The sequence below is a fragment of the Phascolarctos cinereus genome, unplaced genomic scaffold, assembly GCF_003287225.1.
Source record: "Phascolarctos cinereus isolate Bilbo 61053 unplaced genomic scaffold, phaCin_HiC Scaffold_5;HRSCAF=322, whole genome shotgun sequence".
NCBI classification, from domain to species: domain Eukaryota; kingdom Metazoa; phylum Chordata; class Mammalia; order Diprotodontia; family Phascolarctidae; genus Phascolarctos; species Phascolarctos cinereus.
The window spans coordinates 350,886,422-350,912,796 of record NW_027555958.1 but is presented as its reverse complement, the minus strand read 5'-3'; the positions used below and the strand labels follow the sequence as shown (position 1 = coordinate 350,912,796).

The following is a 26,375-nucleotide window of genomic DNA, read 5'->3' as shown; positions in this document are numbered from 1 at the left end:
CTGGTTACTCCAGTATTCTAGCTGTCAGGGACACTTTCCTTCTTTACCCCTATATTTCTTAGAATCCTTGGTTCCAAGACTCAGCTCAAATTCTACCTTGTGCTGCAGGCCTTTCCTAATCTTTTCCTAACCAGTTATTATTACTCTATATTTAAGAGACATCGTGGTAAGATATAAAACTCCCTGGAGGAGAGGGAAGGAGGTTGAGAGAGGGGGTTAAAACATTTTGCTTTGATCAATTAACTATATTATTAGCTAATCTTTTGCTACCGCTCAGAGAAAAGCAAGAATAGGATAAATGTTTGGAAAAACACTTTTAAGGTAGATAGGCTATAACTACAAACTTTGTCTATTTGTTTCACTTACAAAGAGCAAATGCTTAATACTTGCTGACTAATTCATAATTTTACTAAGCCACTCAAAATCACTTGCTGGTCTCTAGACTAAAAACTGACCTTTCTAAGGGCTGGGCCTCCTTCTTCCCTCATGTTGTTTCCTGCACGGTGGCTAGACACAACTCTGGGGGCTCAAATGCCAAATATGACAGGCACAAGACATGGGGCTGAATGGTTAGGAATCAACACTATAAAAGATTCTCCCCCTTTAGATCTTAAAAACCCCCCCAAAACCCAACAACTGTTATTTCCCCTCTCATAATTTTCCCTCACTGATTCTTTATTTTGCTCCCCAAAGTGGCACATCCAAATCTCTTTTCTCCTCAGTCTACACCTTTGCATTCCCTTCGTCTTAGCATTGTACTTTACCTCCTACTTTACTGAGAAAATAACAGACTTCTTACCATAAGATCTCCCTTCTCCCCAATTCTATGCCTCAATTTCCCATCATCACACCCCATTTTCTCTTCCATTGTTCCAGACTCTGAGGAAGAGGTGGGCCTTCTCCTTGATATGATCAACATGTGATATTACATTACACCCTCTCCGTATGACCTTGATCTCATATCCTATGGCCTCTCATGTTAGATACTCAGGGCCTAGAATCAAATCCCTGCTCTGTCACTTACTACTTATATGCCTTTGGGTAAGTCACTTCTAATCTATTCTCCTAATTTCATTTTCTTCATCTGCAAAATAAGGGGAGGGGCAGACTAGATGATCACTGAAACTTCTTCTAGCCCTAATATACCATAAGATACTAGTCAAGGTAATTACATGGAGACACAGATAAAGCGAAGTCTTCTGGGAGCTTGTCGCTTCAAACATCCTGCTTATATTTCTCTCCCTTTTTATTTCTGCCTCTTAGTTTCCTTGAAGCCTCAGTTTAAAATACCACCTTCTGCAAGAAGTTTTGTCTGGTTCCAGATGTTCTCCAATTTATCAAATAAATATATACACGTCTACACAGACAGATACATATCTTGTTTGCACATAGTTGTCTGCATGCTGTCTCCCCCTGTTAGAATGTGAACTCCTTAAGAGCTGGGCCTGTTTTTACCTTTCTTTGGATCTCCAGCCCTTAACACAGTGCCTGGCACACAGCAAGCAGGTGCTAAATAAATGATGTTGACCTGACTCTCATTTTCTCTTTCTTTATTGGAAATATGCCCCTACTTTCTAAATCCTTCAAAAAATAAAAACAAAACCCAACCAAATAAAAAACTTCACTTGATCCCCAAATCCCCTCTAACTATTTACTTATCTCTATCCTTCCCTTCACAGTCAAATGCCTAGAAAAGCAACATCTACTCATTGCTTCTGTTTCTTGCTCCAGCTCTTCGCAATATAGCTCCCCACATTATCACTAAACTGAAACTGCTCTCTCCAAGACTATCAATGATCTATTAATTACTAATCCAATGCCTTTTCTCAGGCTACATACTTCTTGACCTCTTTGAAGCTTTTAAAAATACTCACCGCCTTTTCTGGACAAGCTCCTCTCCCGGAGTTTTCACCTAACAGTTCCACAATTTCCTCATACAAAGTGTTATGATCTATGTCCTATCCTTGAAACACTCATGTATCACCAGGGTTCTCTCCTAGGCCCTCCCTTCTTCTTTTCAGCATCCTGAGTTCAATCTCTGACATCTTTTCTGAGCATCAGTCCCTTATCACCAACAGCTGATGCAAAATGAACCAAAAAAATCTCAAACAAATCTCATTACACTTTCTGCCAAGTCTAGCCTTTTCAGTCAGTCAATAAACATTTCTTAAGCACCTACTTAAGTGCTAAATGCTAAGAATTAGTTGTTATTGTTTGTCCTTCATATTGGAAGAGGATTGATGACACCATGGCATTGGGATCAATGTTCCATAAGTATTTTTCACATAAGTATCTTCAACTGTGGCTGACCAGTCCAATACAAGCCAGTGCTGGGAAGATTCTACATAGGTCAGGCCCAAAGAGTCCATCTGAACATTAGGATGAAGATGTCGGTAGATTTGCCTATCTCACATTTCCTTTGTGTGACTGAGATTCTGCTTTGCTCACAGAGCACAGAATCTTCTTTGATATGACACATCATGCTGAGTGGTCCTGTGCCATCATCTCCCACGGCTCACAATCAATTTCTTCTGAGAGACCTTGAGACTTTCCTTGTACTACTTCTTCTGACCTCTGGGTGAGCACTTGCCTTGTGTGAGTTCTCTGTAAAATAGTCTTTTAGGCAAACATGTTTGGCATTCAGGCTATGTGGCCAGCCCATTGGAGTCGCACTCTCTGCAGAAGAGTTTGAATGCTTGGCAGTTCAGATTGAGAAATGACCTGTGTCTGGTACTTTATCTTGCCAGGTAATCTTCAGAATCTTCCTAAAGCAATTCAAATGGCAGCAGTTCAATTTTCTAGCAACTTGCTGGTGGACTGTCCAGGTTTCACAGGCATACAACAATGAAATCAGCACAATGGCTCTGTAGACCTTCATTTGGGTATGTAGTCTAATTACCCTAATACCTCTTCTCTCCCACACTTTCCTTCAGAGCCTCTCAAATGATAAGCTAGTTGTGGCAATGTATTACATCAACCTCATCATCTATCTGAACTTCCCTGGTAAGTGAACTTATCCATAGCATTCAAAATGTCTCTACTGGTGTAACCAATGGTTCCACACATGGATGGCCTGGTGCTGGCAGTGGAAACCTTTGTTTTCTTGGTGTTGATTGTCAGGCCCAAATTAGCACAAACAGTAGAGAATTATTTATACTCTGTTGAGTCTCAGCCTCAAAGACTCCATTACATTAAGTGCACAATCAGCTGTGAACAAAAAGTCAAGTGCCAACTCTCCTCTTACTCTTGGCTTGTAGCCTTTCAAATTAAATAATTTACTATCAGTGCAGTAGCTGACCTTGATGCCATTTTAGTCCTTATTGAAAGTGTCTGACAACATCTCAGAAAACATCATGCTCAAAAGCACAAAACTCCACTTCACTCTACTGGTCAGCATGAGAGCAATGTCCTTTATCCAGAACCCATGCAAGTATGCCATAGTTAAACTGGCATACAATACTAATGAACTTCTCCAGGCAACCAAATTTCACCATGATCTTCCACAAGCCCCTAGATATCAAAGGCCTTGGTCAGGCCTGGAGATAAAAAGATAAGCAGGAGACAGGTCCTGACTTCACTATCTAGTAGGGTAGGACCCCATACTGTGTCATGAAGAGTCAGAAATGACTGAACAAGAAGGAATGAATGCTATTTCTGTCAAATATTTAGGTGCTATGGTGACAAGTCCTAAGCAAATAACCAAAGGAATGGCACTAATGCTGAGATGACAGAATGACAGCCATAGACAATATAATCAACTTGGCTCTATCACACAAAATTCATTTCTCAATTCCTCTAACTTTTAGGATAGCCTTAACATCAAGAACTAATTTTAATAACACAGTTTTGGAAAGCATTATACAAGGTACCTCCCTATCCCAATTTAGATGAAGAAAAGCCCTATTATGTTGCTCAAAAAAAAGTTCCTTCTGTGTCACAATGTGACATGCTCAGAGCCTTGTTACAAGTACAGCTAGCTCATCAGGAAGCCAAATAGGGACACTGAAGAAAGCCCATAAATACCGACATCAATTTTGCATGTGGAATCTACAAATCTTGGACAACTCCTTTATAATTAAAACTGCCCAAAATGTGAGCTGAATTTCTTTACTTAGTCTCTGGACATACCTATGCACTTAGGTAAAAAAAGGACTTAACTTCTAGTGACATTGTCACTAGTATGAGAACTAAAATAAAGTTAAGGAAGAGGGTCACAGTAAAAACTGAAATACTGAAGCTCTGAAACCTCTACACAGTCTATTGGCTGTTAGGTCTTTCCAAGTTCCACTGGCTCCTTGGAAAATTTGTGTCATATTCTCCAAGGAGTTAACAGTATGCAACCATTAATATTTATAAATAAATTGCACTGATTTCTCTCAGTACAGACGGAAAATGATCCCAGGTTAACTTAGAGAAGAAGTGCAAGAAAGTAGACTTATTTTGTGTTCTTAAAATGTGGTTTTTGGGGCAGCTAGGTGGCGCAGTGGACAGAGCACCGGCCCTGGATTCAGGAGGACCTGAGTTCAAATGTGGCCTCAGACACATAACACTAGCTGTGTGACCCTGGTCAAGTCACTTAACCCCATTGCCTAGCCAAAAAAACCCCCAAAAAACAAAAACAAAAACAAAATGTGATTTTTAAAAATTATATGATGCCAAACTACAAGTTTAATTTCTGATTCGGAATGCGGACATTATTTTATGAACTCACTATGATCTGAGAATTGGTTCTGGAAGATCAATAAGAAAGCAGTTGACTTAGAATTGTTAAACCCTGTACCTTTTGAAGATCAATAAGCACTTCAATCAACAAGCATTTATAAAGTGCCTACTCTGCACCATGCACTATGCTAAGCACTGGATCTTAAAATTTCTTGAAAATGAGTGGTAAAAGGAATAGCAGAAATTATCAAATTCAATCTGTTGATCACCTAGGATTTTCTTTCCACTGACAGAGGCACAATGGCAAAGAAAAAGAAAATTTTAGGAGTAACCTCAAGCAATCTATTCCTGTTTTTAAAGACCTAAGCTATAATGAAAAGACAAAGATAGCCACATGTCCTATTTTTAAAATATGTGAAGGAATGAAGATTCTGCCACTTTCTTGTCTCAGTAATATTTTCAGGCAGGTTTTCCTTATGTCCAACAGAACTTTCTCTTACTAGACTTGGGTGATCAGCTTAAGAAATAAATAATGGCTACTCTATATAATTCTCAAATAACTCTCTTAAATTCTGCTTAAAAAACTTCTAAAAAGATTTTCTACCATTTAGTTAAATTCATCCTTTGTTTCTTTTCATCCTCCTTTTTTAAAAGAAAAAAAAAGCTTCTTTAAAAAATGTTTTGTAGGTATATTTAAGCTTACCACAAAATTTGTTCCTGAGGAGAGTACATATTATATCAATTTTTTACAACTCATCATTATTTTGTGCCTATTAGAGGATTCTGTCATTTCTAATTCATATCCTTTTCTCATTCTGAATACCCATCTTATAATTTGTATCTGTATCTGGATTTTCATATGTCAAGCTTAGAGAATGTGAGAACTGGCAGAAATAGTCTGGTTCAAGTCCGTTAGTTCATACAGGCAGAAACTGAGCATATTTGTTTATAGTAAGACATCTGTATTCTGTTCTGTTTCAGGTGGACATCAGGCAGTAATGGAATTGAAGTCTCTAAGACTTGAGTTTAAATCCCGACTCAGATGCTTATTAGCTGTGTGATCCTAGACAATTACTTAACTTCTTCAAGCCTCAGTTTCCTCATCTGTAAAATGGGGATAATATGAGGAGCTACATCATAGAGCAACTGATGATCAAACAATAGACTATATATATAGTGTTTTGTAAAACTTAAAGTGCAATATAAATAGTAGGTACTCTTTTTTTCTTTAGAGCCCCAGACAGTGCTACTGCTCTTAATACCTGTGTCATAAAAAAAAAATAAAAACTACATTTTTTGCCTGACTATGCCAGAAATACAGAATTCTAATCTTAGGGTTCTATTGAAAATGCTCTTTTCTTTTTATCATGCACATGACTCCTTTTCTCCCCACTCTCAATATTTTCAAATTGGGAGCAAAATTCACAAGTGTTCTCATTTGACTTGTCTTTGAAAAAAAAAAATTGAGAACTTCATCATGTTGAGAAAATGTTCCACTTTACATGTAGCTATATAATTCTTTTCTCACTAGCTTCCTAGCTTACATTTTAATTAAGCCCTGTTTACTTGAGAATAAGATAAAAACACTTATTACATGTTAAGGTAAACTACTTTGAAGATTTTTTTATTTTATTAAACTAAAATTAACTGACAGTGATTTTTAAGTGGGATTAATTTTAACAGAAAAACTCATCTCTAAATCTCCCTCACCTATAAAAGTTTTAAATGACTGAAATTACTGTCTTCAGTTACTGAATTTTTCAAGTAGTCTATAGGCAAACTCTCTTGGGTAAAAAGCATTTAATAACTTATAGTTATATTATCACAGTTATGGAAACTGGAATAAAGCCAAGGAAGTAATGAAAACCACAATCTAGAAGCCCTGAGAGATCCACAGACATGCAACTAGCTTTCAGTTCCTAAAACTCCATGTAATCAGGATGAAAAGGCAATACAAAATAACCTGCCTCTAAACCTTGGATGTGGAATAAAATAAATGTATTTATCAGTATCCCTGTAAGCAGATCAGCTTTTCCCTTGGAGAATTTAAGAAAATCAAAGACTATGCCTTTTCAAATGACATTTATTCTTCTAAATGAAAGAAAAGGAATTACACCTAACTAGAAAGTAAAATAGTAACTATCTTAGATCACTGAAAATCTTTACTTAATGCAAACACCAGAAATAATACTTAGTGAAGAAATGAATAACAAAAACAATAGCGGACGCCTCAAATGATTTTGAAAAGAGATGGGCAGACTTACACTAGAATTCTGAAAACTCCTGACCCCTTTTTGAGTTTGATGGCATGACCCTAAACATACCAAATATGACAAAACAGAGTAATATAAAAAAGTTGGCATTTGCTATAAAGATCATGCATCCACTGATTCTCTCACAACAGTTGACAAGAAGGGTAAAAACATGTCAGGACCTGTACATGTGACGACTATTGCCGTGGTAAGAATCATAGGAAGAAAAGTGGAGATTTCAAGGAATATGACTCGGGTGAGGCATCAAAGACCAACATGGAAAAATTGGCTTGGGAAAACTATTGAAGAGCTATGGAAAAACAAAAGTCAAAAGGATGAGTGGAAACATGGAGTTAAAGTAGCACAAAAGAAACAATTCAGTGTAAAACACTTTACTACAGAAGCTTAGGAAATAAAAGGAGAGAAGTTCAAAACACACACACACATACACACACACACCACACACACACACACACACAACACACACACACACAGAGGACCAAATGGGAAAGAGAAAGCCTGCCTACCATTAATCTGATAAACAAAACAACATCTATGTCAAGGGAGGTAATCAAAACTCTAGCTTCTCTGGGAAACTGGAAGTTGGCAGAATTTGAAAAGATCCAAAATTATTGCCTCAAATGCTTCAGAGTGCAATATGAATTACTAGCACAGCACTTTGTTGGTTTCTTGCCTCATAAGAGTCTGATCCCACTTTTTTTTTTAAGGCAGTTGGGGTTAAGTGACTTGCCCAGGGTCACACAGCTAGTAAGTGTCAAGTGTTTGGTCTGAGGCCGGATGTGAACTCAGGTACTCCTGACTTCAGGGCCGGTGCTCTATCCACTGCGCCAACTAACTGCCCCAAATAGATCTCCTCTTTTTTTTTTGATCCCACTTTTCTTAAAAGAATGTATCATACGCCTACCAAAAGGTAAAAAAAGTGTGACTCCTCCAAACATATGCCAATTTTGTGTTTATATGAATTATATGAAATGCACACAGCTTTACAAATCTGTACAAAGATTTTTAAAAACCTATAAGCTTGCAGGAAAATGATACATTAGTTAAGGAACAAAAAGATTGTGCCAGAAATTTTCAGGGGATGTAAAAGCAATTTATTTTTCATTCAGTAATTATTTAATAAGCCACTCAAAAATGTCATAACATCTATAGTGCCTTTTTTAATACAAATTATTTGACCCTAACTGTAATATAAAGTGGTAATCATCAGAACTATCTGGTACTGGCTGAGAAATAGTGGTGGATCAGTGAAATAGCTTAGGTACACAAGACACAGCAGAATGACCATAGTAATCTAATGTTTTATAAACCCAAAGACCCCAGCTTTGCTTTTGGGACAAGAACTCACTATTTGTCAAAAACTGTTAGGAAAACTGAAAAACAGTATAGCAATAACTAGGTATAGACCAACATCTTACATCATATAACAAGATAAGGTCAAAATGGGTACATTTTTTAGACATTAAGGGTGACACCATAAGTGAATGAGGAGAGCAAGGAATAGTTTACCTGTCAGATCTATGGAGAAGAGAAGAATTTATGACCAAACAAGGGACAGAAAGCATTAGTAGATGTAAAATGGGTAACTTTGATTCATTAAGTTAAAAAGATTTCGCACAAACAAAAGGAATGCAACCAAGATTAGCTGGATTTTTTTTTTACAGCAAGTATCTCTGATAAAGGTCTCATTTCTCAAATATATAGAATTAAGTCAAATTTATAAAAATGCAAGTCATTCTCCAATTGATAAATGGCCAAAGAATATGAACAGTTTTCAGATAAAGAAATCAAAGCTACCTATGGTTATGTGAAAAAATGCTCTAAATCACTATTGATTAGAGAAATGCAAATTAAAACAACTCTGAGGTACTACCTTACAACTATCAGATTGGCTGATATGACATAAAAGGAAAATGATAAATGTTGGAGGGGATGTGGGAAAATTGGAACGCTAATGCATTGTTGGTGGAGTTGTAAACTGATCCAACCATTCTGGAGAATAATTTGAAACTATGCCCAAAGGGTTATCAAATTGTGCATACCTTTTGATCCAGCAATACCACAACTATGTCTGTATCACAAAAAGATCATAAAAAAGGGAAAAGGACACACATGTACAAAAATATTTATAGTAGATCTTTTTGTGGCAAGAACTGGTAATTGAGGGAATGCCCATCAACTGGGGAATGACTGAACAAGTTGTGGTATATGGAAGTAATGGAATGCTATTATACTATAAGAAATGATGAATAGGCGGATTTCAGAAAAACCTGGAAAGACTTACATGAACTGATGCTGAGTAAAGTGAGCAGAACCAGGAGAACAGCAACTTGGCATGATAGGGCAAGGATGCAAGAGATTTGGGAGTAGATGATATTGTAAAGTTGGAAATTAATTCCAAGAACAGCAACATTGTGCAATGATCAACTTTGATAGACTTGGCTCTTCTTAGCAATCCAATTCAATCCAATGATCTAAGACAATTCCAAAAGACTCATGATGGAAAATGCCATCCACATCCAAAGAAAGAGCTATGGAGTCTGAATGAAGATCAAAGCATACTGTTCTCTCTCTTTTTTTTGTTTTTGTTTTTTCCTTAAGGCTTTTCTCTTTTGTTCTGATTCTTCTTTCACAACACGACTAATGTGGAAATATGTTTAATATGATTGTACACACATATCCTATTATCAGATTACTTGCCATCTCAGGGAAGGGGAAGGGGAGGGAGGCAGGTAGAAAAAAAATTGGAACTCAAAATCTTATAAAAGTGAATGTTGAAAACTATCTTTACATGTAATTGGAAGAAATTAAATATTATTTAGTGGGGAGGGGAAGAAAAAAAAGAAAGAAAAAGAAAAAAAGAGAGAACAAAAAAAAGATGGTGTTTTGAGACTCATATAGGATCAGCTCATCACTACCAGAAATTAGAGAGTATCCTTAAGGAGCTGGGACTTATTGACTCTTCCAGATTTTGCAATCAAGTTGTGAAAGTGTTGCAACACATCACCGCCGACTTGTAAAAATTTATCACGTACTGACGGCTAGAAGTATGCATCAGACAACAAATCTCCATACTACAAACTGGAAACTATCCTTGAAAATTCAGCAAATAAGCCACAATGGAAGTGAAGTCTTATTAGAGATAAAACTGTTGCCCATCTTAGAGTCCAACTCTCTGATTTTAAAAATAAAGAAACTGAAGCACAGAGAGTTAAGTAATTTGCTAAGGGACACACAGCTAGTAAGTGTCTAAGGGTAGGATGCAACCTTAGTTTTCATGACTATAGTAGTTTCCTAACCACAATACTATCCTCTTTCTCAATACAGTCATATTAAATACTTATCCTAAAACTCCATGAAATGAACAATTTTCAAGATATAGACACTGGGCTGAAGGTATTAAGATAAAGTGGGAACAAGATTCATCTTGTTCATGTCCTTGTCATTTGGTCTGATAGCGGAGTTGTCCTGCAGGTGCTTATAGTAATTCTACAGAAGATCAGCTACTATCTCAGTACTCTTAATTGTAAATTCAGTTATTTAATCCATTTGAACAATAGGCTGCAGAACTTTAAACATGCAAAAATGACTTGTTCAAGTTCACTTTAACCTCCTCAAAATTAATGAGAAGAAAACGGGAATAGCAGCATTCATTTATGGAGCATTTCAAGATCTGGAAAACATCTTACAAAAATGATTTCATTTGTCTCTCACAACAATCTGGCGAAGGAGACATTATTCTTATCCCCATTTTACAGAAGAGGAAAACTGAGGCTCAGAGACATTTATAGACACATACTACAAAATATTTTGAGACCTGATTCAAACCCAGCTCTTGCTGGCTCCAAGAGCAGCATTCTATTTCACCAAGTTGACTAAAAATATGGGTTAAAGTTAAAAGTTAAAAAAAATCTTTACCAATTAACAATTTATCAAGTATTTATATTAACAAATTAAATGAATCTATGGAAAATAAAGATTTTTAACCCCTAAACAAAAATAATCCATTACCAACAGAGACCATCCTCCTTCTCTAAGCAGAGTCCTTCTCTAAGACCTTATCATGCTATGGCAGTGACTCTGGCTTCTTTAAGGCTGCGATAGCAGAGTCTAAGCTCTAGCAGATACTAGTAACCTGGAAAGGCTTTGAGGAAAAGCCCTGCAATGGAATGTACATCTACCCACTTAACTATGACTGGCCATCAGAGTGTTGACCATCAAATCACTGAAACAACAACTCATGAAGACAGATTGCTAAGTCAGAGAGGGGTAGAACTCCCTTCAGGGAGAATCCATGCTGATGAAATCACAGATAATTAAAGTACTAGAATAAACTGACCAAACTTCTAATCAGTCAGTGAGGAAACCAATCAAGGCACAGGAAGAAAAGATAAGAGGCAACAACTCTTCTCCCTTCATCACAGGTCTAGGCCAAGTCTAACAGCTAGGGCCCTGGAAAGCGGAAGCTAAAAATCCCTGCCTAAGATGTACCAGAGTCCCCTAGCCCCACACATTCCTACTCTTAAACTGCTAGACACTGCCTTTTCCACAGCGCACTTCACAAGCCAGAGAAAGGAATCTTAGATCTAAGTTGCTGACATGTGACATTTCATTTAAGAGTAAGCAGCCTCAGCTAAGCTACTAGTCAATTTTGTTAGATAACACAAAACAGCATGTAAAATGGATATACTGAAATGCAATTCAAAGTGGGTTTGATATTGCTTTATTATGTAGATTAAGATAATAGAAAAAAATTAAAAACACTAGACCTGAATGCTATTCAGAACACCCATGCATAGTCCAGGGGTGGGGAAGGAACAAGCAGCCTCCAGGCCACATGTGAGGTCCTCAAGTGAGGCTCTTTGACTGAATCTTCAAGGCCTCGTGTTGGCCTAGAGGCCACATGTTCCCCACTCCTGGTACTATAGTGGAGAGGATAGATCAACAGAAGCATTCCCTGAAAACCCTGGTCAGTTCTGGTCAGTACATTGTGAACTGTGTTTGTATCCCTCCTTTGATACTGACAAAACAATACACAGGAGAGTAAGCTTATTGCAGAGTAGGGCTTCTTAAAACCTTTTCTGTTATGGACTTATTAGGCAACCTGGTGAAACTTAAGGGATTTCTTAGGGATCCCTTGCTACTTGCATTTATATTGAAAGAAATGCTCAATTTCAATTAAGGGGTTGGTGAAAATGAAGATGATAATTTTTTTTCCCTCTTGAGTACACAGAACTTCTGAAATCTATACATGGATACTTGAGGGGTCTATGGGTTGCAGGTTAAGAACCTACATTCTAAAGCTACTATGAAGTTTGGGCAATCACTTTAATCTAGAGTAATACCTTCTTTGGGGACATAAACAGCAAAGAGAATATGAGACCTTAAAGGAACAACTATTGAACAGCACCTCATAAATTAACAGAAGAAAGAACTGAAAGTTAATACAATAATATGATATCTGTCAGGGAAGCTGTTGCGGAAGAGATTCATACCACAGTTAAAGGGTTGGTTTAAATTATTCCTATAGTTCCTTCCAATTTTAAGATCTTATGATTTAAGCATAAATTTTATGTTATAACCTACAGAAGATGGTTAGTTAAAGATCATATTGGAATACAAGACAACAGCGACACACCAAAGAGAAAATGGAAGAAGTATTTTGAGGGAGTTTGTTCAAAGAATACGATGTAATTGCTAAAAAGGATTTTGTTTGCAGTACCTGGTGCTGACTTTGTAATCATTCCCTTTTTGCTTCTTGAGGCTTTTTTCACAACAGTTTTTTTCTCCTTTCCGAGGAGGGGCTTTTCATCTGTGAGGGCTTCAGGGTGCTTTTTTTCCGAATGATCACTTGCTGCTGCTTCACAGCTTGGGGTAACAAAGTTATCACAGTTGCTGCAGCTTTCATTATTGTTGAGATTGTCCTGTTCAAACTTTCCATGTTTTCCCATCTCATTGTCACTGTCGGTCACAGCTTCACACACATTCCCATCAAACTGATTTTCATTTTCATCGGATATGGAAGGCAAACACAGTTGTGTACCTTCCGTGCTGTGGTCAGTACTACATCCATCTTGTGGTTCTAAATGTAGGTCACTTGTAGGAGTTTCTCTGTCATCCATTAGAGCATCCTTTGTTGAACTATTAAAGTGTCGTTAAAAATCCCTCCATGTCTAAAAATGAAAAAAATAAGAAAATGACATTGCTTAAAGTCTACAACTACATAAATATAACTAAACTATTAATTACACGGTAAAATAAAACATTTCACTTTAATCATAATATACTCTTGATTACCAATATGTTTTTACAAAATATGTGGCTTATTCTTGCTCTTTGCTCCTCCTCTGTCCTTAGGCTGTTTGACATTTCAGTATTTTACAATTCACTAATATGCATCTGTCAGTGCAAAACAAAAAGCTCTTACTTCTAAGAAAGTCCTATTTAAAAAAGGTCTAGTGAAGCACAATAAACGATCTTTTATCATTTCATCTTCCCTCTTCTCAATATTTACCATGACCTCCATTCTCTCTACCCCTAAGTTCATATTCACAGGCCATCACAGCTGTACTTCCTATACTCTTCTCACTTCAATATCTTTTTTTTTAAAGGCAATTGGGGTTAAGTGACTTGCCCAGGGTCACACAGCTAGTAAGTGTCAAGTGTTTGATCTGAGGCCACATTTGAACTCAGGTCCTCCTGACTTCAGGGACGGTGCTCTATCCACTACGCCACCTAGCTGCCCTGCTCCCTTCCCTATCTTGACCCTTTGATTAACCAGTCCAACTTTACAACACTGTCTACTTTCAAATCCCTTGCACCCTTGCGCTATCATGCCAAGTAACACTATCAAAAAGGAAAATTATGTTAATCTGGTATGACCACTTCGTGAGTAAAAGCCTCTCGGGGTTATTACAACTTCCCTTTCTCCATAAAAATAAATAAACGAGGTAGGCGGAATTTATATAGTACTTTTAGGTGTACAAAGTGTTTTACATCCAGTATCTCAAAATATTCATAAGCTATCACCGTAATACAATCCTGTGAGCCAAAAATGAAAGTCAAGCTCACTGACCTATTGTTTTCGGATTATATTTTTTACCTTTAAAAAACTAAAGTGGAACATACATCCTTTTCCCGTCTTGCAATACCTCTCTCATTTTTCCACACAAAAAAATAATAATAATAATAATCAACAATGCCTTCGAAATTACATTTGCCAGTTCCTTTTGGTACCCTGAGATGATTATCTGGGTCTGGTAACCTAAAATGATCAAAGGCATCAAGATGCTTTCTTACTATCAACTTTCTCTTTTCTAGCTTTTTGGGCATAGTTCCAAATCGCTCTCCAGAATGGTTGGATCAGTTCACAACTCTACCAGCAGTGTTTTAGTGTCCCAATTTTCCCACATTTCCTCCAACATTTTATCATTTTCCTTTTTTAATCATATTAGTCAACCTGATAGGTGTGAGGTGGTACCTCAAAGTTGTTTAATTTGCATAAGAATTAGATTATCTTTAAAGACTTTGGATTTATTATGAAGCAGTCCACAGAGTTCTTAAAAGTAGAGATGAAGATATTAGTTATGTAGTAATTACTTCATTTGACCTGGGAGTATTTTGCAGCTGAAATGTATTGTGTTGATACAAAACTAAAGCATTTATTTAGCAAAGAAACACTTCATATGGATATCTAAATTGGCCAGTTTAAGTTTCCATTCTACATTTCTACCAACATATGTATAATGCTGAAGTTGAAATAATTTGGCAGTTTATAAAATACTAAGATGAAATGTTTAAGACTGAGAAATACTCATTTCCTGTAATAATTTCTATTCAAAGTCTCCTAGGTATGTTACCATTAAAGTCTCCAATTTATAAATTCAGTCTGTTAGTGTAGGGCAAAATGTTAATCTCTGAAAGACATTAAGAGCAACATTTTCAGACGCTATTTTAGATTTGACCTTCTCAAAGACAAAATCTTGCAGCAGTCTTGGATTTTTAAGGGCTTAATTTTCTATTTAAGTGCATCAGTTGATGTAGTAGACATGCCTTTACAAATGAAAGCCCTAGGGTTTTACTTGTACTTTTAAATCCAAAGTGATTTAAAACAAACAAAAAAAATCCCAATGGTTTTGCCTTTAGTAGTTGTGCATGTAAGGATGATTACTACCTTTAAAATTAGGGAAGTAATTTTGGTGGACTTCAGTTTCCTTATCTGTAAAGCAAGGGGGTAAAAGTAGATGGTTAATTAATCAACAAGTATTTACTAAATGCCCAATATGTTCCTGATACAGTACTAGTAACAGGATACAACGACAAAAATGAAACAGCTGCTCTCAAGAAGTTTACATTCCATCAAAGGGAATAACATGCACAAACATCAATATATACAAAATATGTGAAAAATAAACAAAGTAATTTGGAGGGGTAGGGAAGAACTAGGAGCTGGAGGTAGATGAGGAAAGACCACAGAAAGGAGGTGGTGTTTGACCAGAAGTTTGAAGAAAGTTTGAAGGAAACACAGGAATTCTAAGAAGTAGAGATGAAAAGAGAATGCACTATAGGTATAGAGGGCAGTCTAGGGGAAGAAACAAGGACAAGAGATGAAACGTCATGAAGAACAGCAAGAAGGCCAGTTTGGCTATACTTTTTTTAAAAAAATTTTTTTTAAGTATTTCTTAGTTACATTCTAATTGCCTAGGACTGGGTTAAGCTTTGATGATACAAATACAAAAGCGAATACAGTTCTGGTCCTCAAGAACTTTACATTATAATGATTAGAGGGAGAAAATATGCATAGGGGAGTGACAGGGAGGCAGACTTTATTTTCTTTTTTAAAAACATTCTTTTTTAAACATTTTGAATTCTAAATTCTCTCCCTTCCTTCAGCCCTTCTACCACCCATTGAGAAGCAAGTTATATGATATCCATTATACATGTGCGTGGTACAGTGACTAAATCAATTAAACTCAGAGACTTCTCAAGGTGGAAGCAAAAGTAACTTTTTATTACAATCTCAAGAGAAGGGGAGTCTGCTTCCCTGGTACACTTCCAGGAGAAAGGTAAGGCACAGAAAGCAAAATGATATTATACACCCTAATGCAAACAAACCTCCACCCACCACTATCCCTTACTCCCATTGCTTGGGAGGCGGGCTTACATTCTTAGCTGGAAAGATCTTCCTATCCCATTGTCGAGGAGGCAGGCTTAAATTCTAGGCGCAAAAATTCAAAGACAAAAAACAAGGAAACAGGGCATAACCAATCCAAACATACATGTCCTTATTTAGTAAACCTAATGCTGATGTGATAGTGGTGTGGCAATCAGGAGGGGGTTTAGGGCCAAATTCCCATAGGTTTAGGTAATTTCTAGGAAACATAAACTTACTGCAATTTCCCCTCCCTAACCCCCTTCTCCTTATCCCAGAGACAAGAAAAGGTGGGAAGCTTTTAAAAGGGCAAGCAGTTCAGACTGGGGGCAGGGCTATTCTTTCTGCTAAGCATTTAAAAACAGGGTCTGAGCACGGGAGGGTTTTGAAAGCAACAATCAAGAAATATTAACAAGAACCACTGATCCCCTGAGGAGGCTTCACTTCTGAGAGATCATCTCTCACACGTGTGAAGTCATGTAAAACTTATTTCCATATTAGCTATGTTTTTGGCTATACTTTTAAGCAGGAGTTTTTGACCTTTTTTGTGTTATGGACTCCTATGACAATCAGGTGAAGCCTACAGATTCAAGAATAATGTTTTAAGTGCATAAAATAAAATAAATAGTATTACAAAGGAAAATATAATGAAATATGATTTTTAAAAATAATATTAAAAAATAACAATTTTGAAAAAATTAAAAACAAAAAAAGTTCAGGAGACCTTGGATAAGAACCCTGCTTGAGAGTACATATAGGTGAGTAATGTAAAATAAGTTTAGACATGTTTCACATTACAAATCATTATCATGCCAACCAACCTCATGCCAATAAAAGCATTTTCAACATTTTTTCCATTTAATATGAATTTCATTAGCATGACAAATGTGACGATTTCCAGTAATGCCAGTAATGTCATGCTCTTCAGTACATTATAAAGATCTTTACCTGAACAAAAAGAACACTAAGACTGATGATGGGGTGATGGGACCTTGACCCCTAAAAGGAAAAAGACCATGTCTTTGAAAGCAACCCAGTCCCTGAATTTTCCCATACATTTCAGTAGCTGGGACCACTGGCATCTCTACCCAAGGCATCTGCCCACCCCAGCCCACCTAGATCACTTAATTAGCTTACGTGACAGTGAGACAATCCTTTCACTGTCTCTCTTGGCCCACCCCAGACTACTTAACATTCCTTTCATTTAGTGCACTTGGCCCATCCCAGACCATTTAGCACTCCTTAACCCCATCCAGATCCTTTCACTGTCCTTTTTGTTAAATCAGCATCAGTCTCACCCCCATTAAGTTGCAGATTCCCTAAAAATCTTGCCTAGAACTATTGGCCATACAAAAATCTTGCCACTTTGACTGGAAGGTTTGAGTGCATGAATTCTTTCCAGACAGACACCATCCTGTATCCTGACATTTCGGGGTTCCCAGCAACCCCAAACCACATCAAGACCACCATACAAAACCCTCATGGGAGAGGGTTTCATTCAGAACTATCAAACCTTTCCTAAGAAGAGATGGAAATCCTTATCCCCAAGTGTTCAAGTATAGGGAACAATCAAAAGGAAAAGGACACAAAGGAAATTAAAGATATGGTCGATGCACTTTAGAAACTCACAATTCAGTTGTAGTGCCAATGTAAACAACATCTCTATCCCTAATCCCAAACTGATTATTTTGTAAAGGCAAACTAGGTCATCTTTTGCCTCAATTCTTATGAAGCCCTTTAATTACTGAATGGGTCTTGCCTCAGATAAACTGAGACCTGGGAAAGACCTTAGCTTTAAAAGGCCATGGTCTCCCAAAACTTCAAAATGCCAGTCATCTTGACCTGTCTTGCCACTGGACTCTTGACAACTCTAGAGGACAGAGTGAGAGGCTGATGACTTTGCACAGCCCTACCTCACCAAAATCCAATCAATTCACCCTCAAGTCAAGACATCACCCTGTAGATGTCATTGGCTCCCTTGAGAACAAGGAGGAAGGAGGAACAACAAACAAAAACAACAAACATAAGTCAGCTGGATGGCTCAGTGATAAAGTGCTGAGCCTGGAGTCAGGAAGATCTTAATTCAGATCTGGCCTCAGACACTTACTAGCTGTCTGACCCTGTTTGCCTCTGGAGAAGAAAATGGCAAACACTACATTATTCTTTCCAAAAAACCCCCAGTATTAGCATGCTATGATCCACAAGTTCATGAAGAGTCTGACACAACTGAATGACTGAACAACAAGGAGCCAAGCTCAGTGCTGCTAAGTACTGTGAATACAAAGAAAAGGTAAAGGCCAGTCCCTGCCCTTAAGTACCTCACAATCTAATGGGAGAGACACCATGGAAACAACTATGTAAAAGCAAGTTATATGCAAGATAAATACGAAATAATCAACAGAGGGAAGGCACTAGAATTAAGAGATAATAGGAAAGGCTTCCTATAAAAGGTAGGGATTTTTAGGTGGGACCTTGAAGGAAACCAGGAAAGCTAAGAGGCAGAAATGAAGAGGGAGAGCTTTCTAGGCACAGAGGACAGCCACTGACAATGCCCTGAGTCAAGAGACTAAGTGTCTTATTCAAGGAATAGCAAAGAGGCTAGTATCGCAGGATCAAAGAGCATGTGGGGAGGTGTAAGGCATAAGAAGTCTAGAAAGGTGGGGGGAGCTAGATTATGAAGAGCTTTGAACACCAAACAGAGGATTTTGAATTTAATGCTGGAGGTGATAAGGAGCTTTATTGAGTGGGGAGGGTCCTGTGCTTTAGGAAAATCAATTTAGTCTGAATGGAGGATAGACTAGAATGGAGAGAGACCTGTGGCAGGCAGATCAATCAGCAAACTTGTGATGGATGAAGGCTGGCACCAGAATGGCAGTATCAGAGGAGTGAAGGGGGTTTATTTGAGAGACACTACAAAGGTGAAATCGACAGGCCTTGGCAACAGATTGGAATTGGAGGTAGGAGGAGAAAGCAAGGAGTCAAGGATGACACCTACATTTTGAACCTGGGGGACTGGAAGGAAGATGGTGTCTTTGACAATAACAAGGAAATACTGAAGGAAAGGGAGCTCCTGGGAGCTGATGAAACAGCATAGAGTGAGAAGAGAAAAAGGCTAAAGACAGAGCCCTATGAGATACCTACATTTAGCAGGTGAGACTTGGATGAAGATCTAGCAAAGGAGACTGAGAAGGAGCAGTCAGATAGGTAGGAAAACCAGGCAAGTGTAATGTCCTGAAAACCTAGAGAGAAGAAAATATTGAGGAGAAGAGGGTGATATCCAAAGTTAAAGGCTACAGAAAACTTAATAATAATAATAGCTAGCATTTACAAAGCATCTACTATGTGCCAGGCACTGTACTAAGTGCTTTACAAATGTTATTTTTGTCCTACAAAAAACCAGGGAGGTGGGTTCTACTATCATACCCATTTTACAGTTGAAGAAACTGAGGCAGAGGTTTACATGATTTGCACATGGTCATGCAGCTAGTTAACTGACCGAGGCCACATTTGAACTTAGGTCTTCCTGAATCCAGAACCAGTGCTCTATCCACTGTACCACTTACCTGCTTTTAAGAAGGATGAGGGCTGATTTCACAGTTGAGAGATTACTGGCAATTTTGGAAAGAAGCAGTTTCAGTTATATGATAAGGTAGGAAGCCAGACTGTAGAGAGTTTATATTTTTTTATAAACTCTTTTTTTTTTTTGGCTAGGCAATGGGGTTAAGTGGCTTGCCCAGGGTCACACAGCTAGTTAGTGTTATGTGTCTGAGGCCACATTTGAACTCAGGTCCTCCTGAATCCAGGTCTGGTGCTCTATCTACCGCGGCACCTAGCTGCCCAGAGTTTATATTTTTTTAAGGATGGGGGAGGCATGGGCATGTCTGTAGGGCGAGAGAAGCAGCCAACAGACAGGGAAATATTGAAGATAAATGAGAGAGCAGGAATGACAGAAGAGGCAATCTGCTAGAAAAGAAAGGATAGAATGGCATCCCTTGTACAAGTGGAGGAGTTTGCCTTAGCAAAAATGGCCACTTCTTCACATGAAACAGGGATAAAGGAGGAGATAGTGGTAGAAGGCATCAGAGTGATATGAGATGAGGAAAAGGGGAGAAGACAGAGCTCTTGGCAAATGGTCTTAATTTTTTTAAAAATACAATGTAAGGTAAGGTTCTTAGCTTAGAAGGTGAGAGGTGGAGGAGCCACTGGTGCTTTGAGAAGGGATGTAAAGGGTTGGAAGAGCCACCATGATGAGTGGGATAGTGAGTTAACTGTGGAGGTGTAGGAGTGCCTAGCAGCAATAAGGCCACAGGTGAGATTATGTAACATAAATTTGTAGTGGGCCCAGTCAGAACAACTTTATGGAATGGAATCAATAGAGATAAAATTCTCAGCAGCAAAACAAGATCAAATGATTGAAAAGGAAAAAAGTTTGAAAATCTTATAAGCAAATATAGTGAGGGCATCCCAAGTATATGCTCAGAGTTACCCTTCTGGTTCTAGTCAATGAGAGGAGCTTTGGAACCAACTTCTGATCATGTATGAGTCAGGCGATGAGTCTGAGTCCCCTTAGTGACTGATGAGTGGGTGACTCAGTATGTATACAAGAGTTCAACCTGCCTTCTCTAAGACCCTTTCAGCTGCAAGTCTCCAGGTAGCATAATGTGACTACAATGAGGGGCACTCTAATAACCTTATCAGTGGGGCCCAGTTACCTTTTCCACTTTATGTTTTCTTTACTGGGTAGATGACCTTTTAAGTTCAAAAGGTCTGTAGGTCTATAAATGCAAGTGTGGCGGTGTCTACCTGAGAAGTTACAGCAGATGCAAGAGCATTTAGTTGTAGAAACATCTGATCACAAAGTTCAGAGGATGTTTAAGTTTAGAATGGAGTGATGTTGCAGAGCCAAGGCAAGATGAAAAATGCCTACTCAGTTAATTCCCATATTAAATAAATTATTTGGAATAAAAGGGAAAGGAGTGCTACTAAACTTTTATGAAACAAATATGGTACAGCTACCTAAACCAGGAAGGGTAAAAACAGAGAAAGAAAACTATAGACCAATTTCACTAATGAATATAGATGCAAAAATAATGTACAAAATACTGTCTAGGAGACTATAGCAATATATCACAAAAATTATTCACTGTGACCAAGTGGGATTTAGACATAATTGATTATATCAATAACAAAAGTAATAAAATCATATGATTACATCAATGGATGCAGGAAAAAACTTTTGACAAAAATACAACACTTATTCCTATTAAAAACACTTGAAAACATATAAAAGGATTTTTCCTTAAAATGATAAGAAAGATCTACCTAAAAGCACCAGGAAGCATATCTGTAATGGGATAAGCTAAAAGCCTTCCTAAGAAGATTAAGAGTGAAACAAGAATGTCCATTATCACCAATATTATTCAATATTGTATTTCAAACACTAGTAAAAGCAATAAAAGAAAAAGTAATGGAGGGAATCAGAATGGGCAATGAGGAAATAAAACTATCTCTTTTTGCAGACTATTTGATGGTATCCTTAGAAAATCATAGAGATTTAACTAATAAATTAGAAGCAATAATTTTGGCAAAGTAGTAGGATATAAAATAAACCCACACAAATCATCAGCATTTCTATACATTACCAACAAAGCCACTCAAAAAGAAATAGTAAGAGCTATTTCATTTAAAATAACCATAGACAACATAAAATACCTGAGAGCATATATATGTGCTGAGACAAACCCAGGAACTATATAAACATAATTATAAAATCCTTTCCTTACTAATAAAGTCAGATTTATATAGTTGGAGAAATATTAATTGTTCATGGGTGGGCAGAGCCAATACAATAAAAAATGGCAATTCTACCTAAACAAATCTACTTATTCAGTGCCATCCCAATTAAACTACCAAAAGAGTTATAAAACTGTGTATATATATCTGACTCAGCAATATCACAATACATCTGTTTCCTAAAGTGATCAAGGAAAAAGGAAAAGAACCATATATTCTAAAATAGTTATAGCAGTTCTCTTTGTAGTGGCAAAGAACTGGAAATTGAGGGAATGCCCATCAATTAGGGAATGGCTGAATAAGTTGTGGCATGTGACTGTGATGGAATATTACTGTGCTATAAGAAATGATGAACAGGTTAATTTTAGGAAAAAAACATGGGAAAACCTGCATGAAATGATGCAGAAAGAAATGAGTAGAACCAAGAGAATGTTGTATACAGTAACAGCAATGTTATTTGGAGAGTAACTGTGAATGACTAAGCTATTCCAAGTAATATGAATATTCAAATCATCTACAAAGAACTTATGAAGGAAAATGCTATCTACCTCCAGAGAAAGAACTGATGTATGGAAATAAGTATTGTATGATTTCACATATATATCTATATCAAATGTTGGCCTATGGGTTTGGTAGGGAAGGGAGGAAGACAACTCAACACTCAAAATGTAACAAAAAATACATATTTTTTAAAATGCCCAATCAGAACTTTATGTTCTAATGAAGTTTAGGTATCATCCTCCCAGCACATTGTTCTGGTATTTATGTTAAGTTACTGAATCCTGTTCTCTTAATAAGTGCTTGTAATTTCTTTATGGGTAAAAATAAATTACCTGTCCTACATTCTGATTCATTTTGTGTATTGAGTACCTCTTTTACTTCCTCCTTTGGAGAAACCTAGATGGAAGCCATAACTCTAGCCTTAAGAAAACTTACCCTCCTCTGTCTCCCTCTGGATCCTACAGTGAATCAGTAAGTATGAGATCAAGAAGCCCAATTCCCCTAGAGGCCAGTGCCCCAGGACTGAATCTAGTGCATGTCTCTGTACAACACAGAGTGGCTCAACACCTCAAGCCTGGTGAAGCACAGGTGCATCAATGTTGGACAATCATCACAAAATTAGAAGACAGAGTAATGACATTACCTGAAAAATGTAAAGAAAGAATCTAACCACCATATTCAGAAAATCCATGAAGAAAGTTTCCCAGATTTCCTATGACTCAGAGACTTTAGAATTCATAGGATACTCTCAGAGAGAAATGTCAAATTCATTTCAGTCAGATACATTATCACCAAGGTTTAGGGTTCCATACATAAAGAAGAGTTTGCTTGTTTTTAAGACAACTGGGGTTAAGCGACTTGTCCAGGGTCACAGAGCTAGTAAGTGTCAAGTATCTAGTCTGAGACTGGATTTTAACTCCAGTCCTCCTGACTCCAGGGCTGGTACTCTATTCACTGTGCCACCTCAACACCCCCTCCCTTTTTTTTTTTTTGCAAGAGGTATAATTACTTTATTATAGTATCTCAAGTAAAATCCCAAGGTACTATCTACCAGTCAAGAGAACATAAAGATGGAATATGCTTTACAGAAAGTTGAGGGAAACACAATTTCACCTCACAATCTCCTGCTCAGCTAAACAAGAGACATTTTTTGAAGATTTAAAAATTTTCTTGCATTTCTCAATAAAAACAAAATAAAATGAAGTCTGTGAAATGAAAATTATTCCAAGAAAAAAATCTCCAAGGAGTTTCTGTGGGGACCATTCAAAACAAGGACATATGATACGCAAATTAAAGGTGAAAAGCTGGCAAAAAAAGCTTTAAAAACTTTAAAAGAAAAGCTTTAAAACTGTAGAACACTAAAAGGGGTTTCTAAGTAAATGCAAGCTTAGCAAAACAGCAGAGATGTTAGGAGCAGAAATTCTCTCAAGAGGGGATGGGAACAAAACAGGGTTGGGGATTTATTATGAATGCTGCTTAGCAAAAATCCAGACCATTATGATCTGCTGTGGTCTCAAGGAACAGCAAGCACAGATTTCAGAGGGGATCCTAAGTAAAGGATGCACAGGGCTAGAAAAACGTGCAATTGTCTTCATGGGGTTAGGGGTCAGAATCAGGAAGAGGCCATCAGAACAGCATGTTATTATATAGTTCTGCCATTATTACAGGAGAAGGAACATATAGGCAACAGAAGCTGTGAATCAGTTAAAATTCACAGCAGCAAGGTCATTTTGAGTGACAACTAAAGGTCGACAACAAGTTTGTGGAGGCAGGGGAAGAAATTAATACTTTAAATTATTTTTAGCTATATAATCTACAAATATTAAATTGTCAACTTTTAGAACTTAATAGGCAAATGAAACTTTGAAAGCTAGACCACATGCACAGTCTAACAATACTGTATTAGTAAAATTTAATAGCATGATATAGTCCCCAAATTCAGACCAATTAACTCACTAGTAATCAGAACTAGACAAACATCTTCATCCAAAATCACACAATCTGAGAGCTAAAAGTAGAGATAAAAAAAATTGAACATCAATTTCAGGCAAAATTAGGTCCAAATAATCCAGTTTAATATATAGCCCCTTTCAAATAATGAGCTCAATGTCATTATGTAACATTATAAGAAAATCTACTTTCTACTTTTGAAAACAGTCACTTATATGCATTGGGACTGAGTAGATCTAGAATATACTCAATCTAATACCAATTTGGTGAATCCATGGAAGTACCTTATATTCTAGTAGATAAAATTTTTGAAAAATTGTCTCTCTATGGTGGTTTTAGAATGGCTATTGTGTTGGATAAGGACTGCCCCATGAGCTCTTATAAATTATAGCTAGAGACATATGATGAGTAAAAAGCAATTTTAGTTGGTTATTTAGAAATATTTACATACATTTCCTACATGTTACTATCTACTTAGACACTAGAGAGTGCATGAATTCTCTTTACTAATTGCTTTATTGTACTGCCAAATACTGGTTTTCTCCTGACTCATTTCCTTGTTCTTTCCACCATGCTCCCCTTATTACGTTTTTAGTTTCTTCTTGAGTCTTTATTTCTACAATCGATTAATCAAATATTATTTATAAAGTTCCTACTATATGCCAGGTGTTAGGAATAAAGCTACAATAAGTAAAATAATCCCTATTTTCAAGGAGGTTACATTCTAACAGTGGGAACACTGTTATACAGTATACACAGAATAAGTATGAAGAAAATAAATATAAATACAAAGTAGTTACATATAAAGAAATATGAGAGGGCAAGCAGAATCACAAAAGATTTCATGCAGAAGGTGGTACACTGAGCACAGTGCATGGCACATAGTAAACACTTAATAAGTGCTTCTTGACTTGCTGTCTCTGCAAAGAAGAAAGGGGGCTCTATGAAGCAGAGATGAGGAGGAAGTACATTCCAAGAATGCGGGATGGCTGGTACAAGAGAGATGTAGTGTATGAGAAAGAGAAAGAAGCCAATTTGGCTAGATAGAAGAGTGTGGAATGGGGAATGGGGGAGTGGGAGAGAAGGACAATAAGGCTGAAATGAAAGTTGGAGTAAGATTGCTAAACAAAAGAGTCTGTATTTGATGCTAGAGGCATTGGGGAGCCACTGGAGTTTAATGGGGGAGTGACATAGTCAGATCTATATTTAAGGAAAGTCACTCTGGCAGCTTTGTGGAGGAGTGGGGTAAGACTTGAGATAAGGAGGCTATGCCCTTGCGGAGAGATATGTTAAGAGTTTGAACTAAAGTGGTAGCTGCTTATAAACTTCTTAACCTGTAACAGACTACTACACAGGCTGTCAAGATGAAAAAAATTTTTAATTCCAAAGCAGGATCATAGTCACAAAAGGGGCAAGGCAATAAGATTTATATGTCTCCCTTCAGAGATTAAGACCTTTGCATTAAAAATTGTCAGGTATTATATACAATTTTTAAAAAAGCATTGGTTTACATACGGAAGCAAATGTGTATGTGTGTGTGTGGGGGGAAACAATACTTTTTTCTCATCAAGAATTCAGAGTTCTTATGCCCAAAGGGCTATCAAACTGTGCATACCTTTTGATCCAGCAATACCACTACTAGGTCTGTATCCCAAAGAGATTTTTAAAAAGGCAGGGGTGGAGTGGGGTGGGGAAGAAACTATTTGTACAAAAACATTTATAGCAGCTCTTTTTGTAGTGGCAAAGAATAGGAAAATGAGAGGATGCCCATCAACTGGGGGAATGGCCAAACAAGTTGTGGTATATGACTGTAATGGAATATTATTGTGCTATAAGAAATGATGAGCAGGATGATTTCAGAAAAAGCTGGAAAGACTTACATGAACTGATACCGTGAAGTGAGCAGAACCAGAAGACTACACACAGTAACAGCAATACTGTATGATGATCAACTGTATGGATGACTTAGCTATTCTCAGCAATACAATGATCCAATATGATAACCCCAAAGGATTCATGATTTAAAAAAATAAAAGGGCTATCCT

The 26,375-nt window shown here is 37.2% G+C and overlaps 1 protein-coding gene across 1 annotated transcript in view; it reads right to left on the bottom strand.

Moving 5' to 3' along the window:
- The window catches only part of CNST (consortin, connexin sorting protein), a 102,408-nt gene that overhangs the window by 49,651 nt on the left and 26,382 nt on the right, over positions 1–26,375 (bottom strand). Inside the window, exon 3 of the mRNA XM_020982116.2 lies at positions 12,658–13,108. Coding sequence (XP_020837775.1) covers positions 12,658–13,057 — 400 coding nt within the window. The 5' untranslated portion in view covers positions 13,058–13,108. The remainder of the gene's footprint in view (positions 1–12,657; positions 13,109–26,375) is intronic.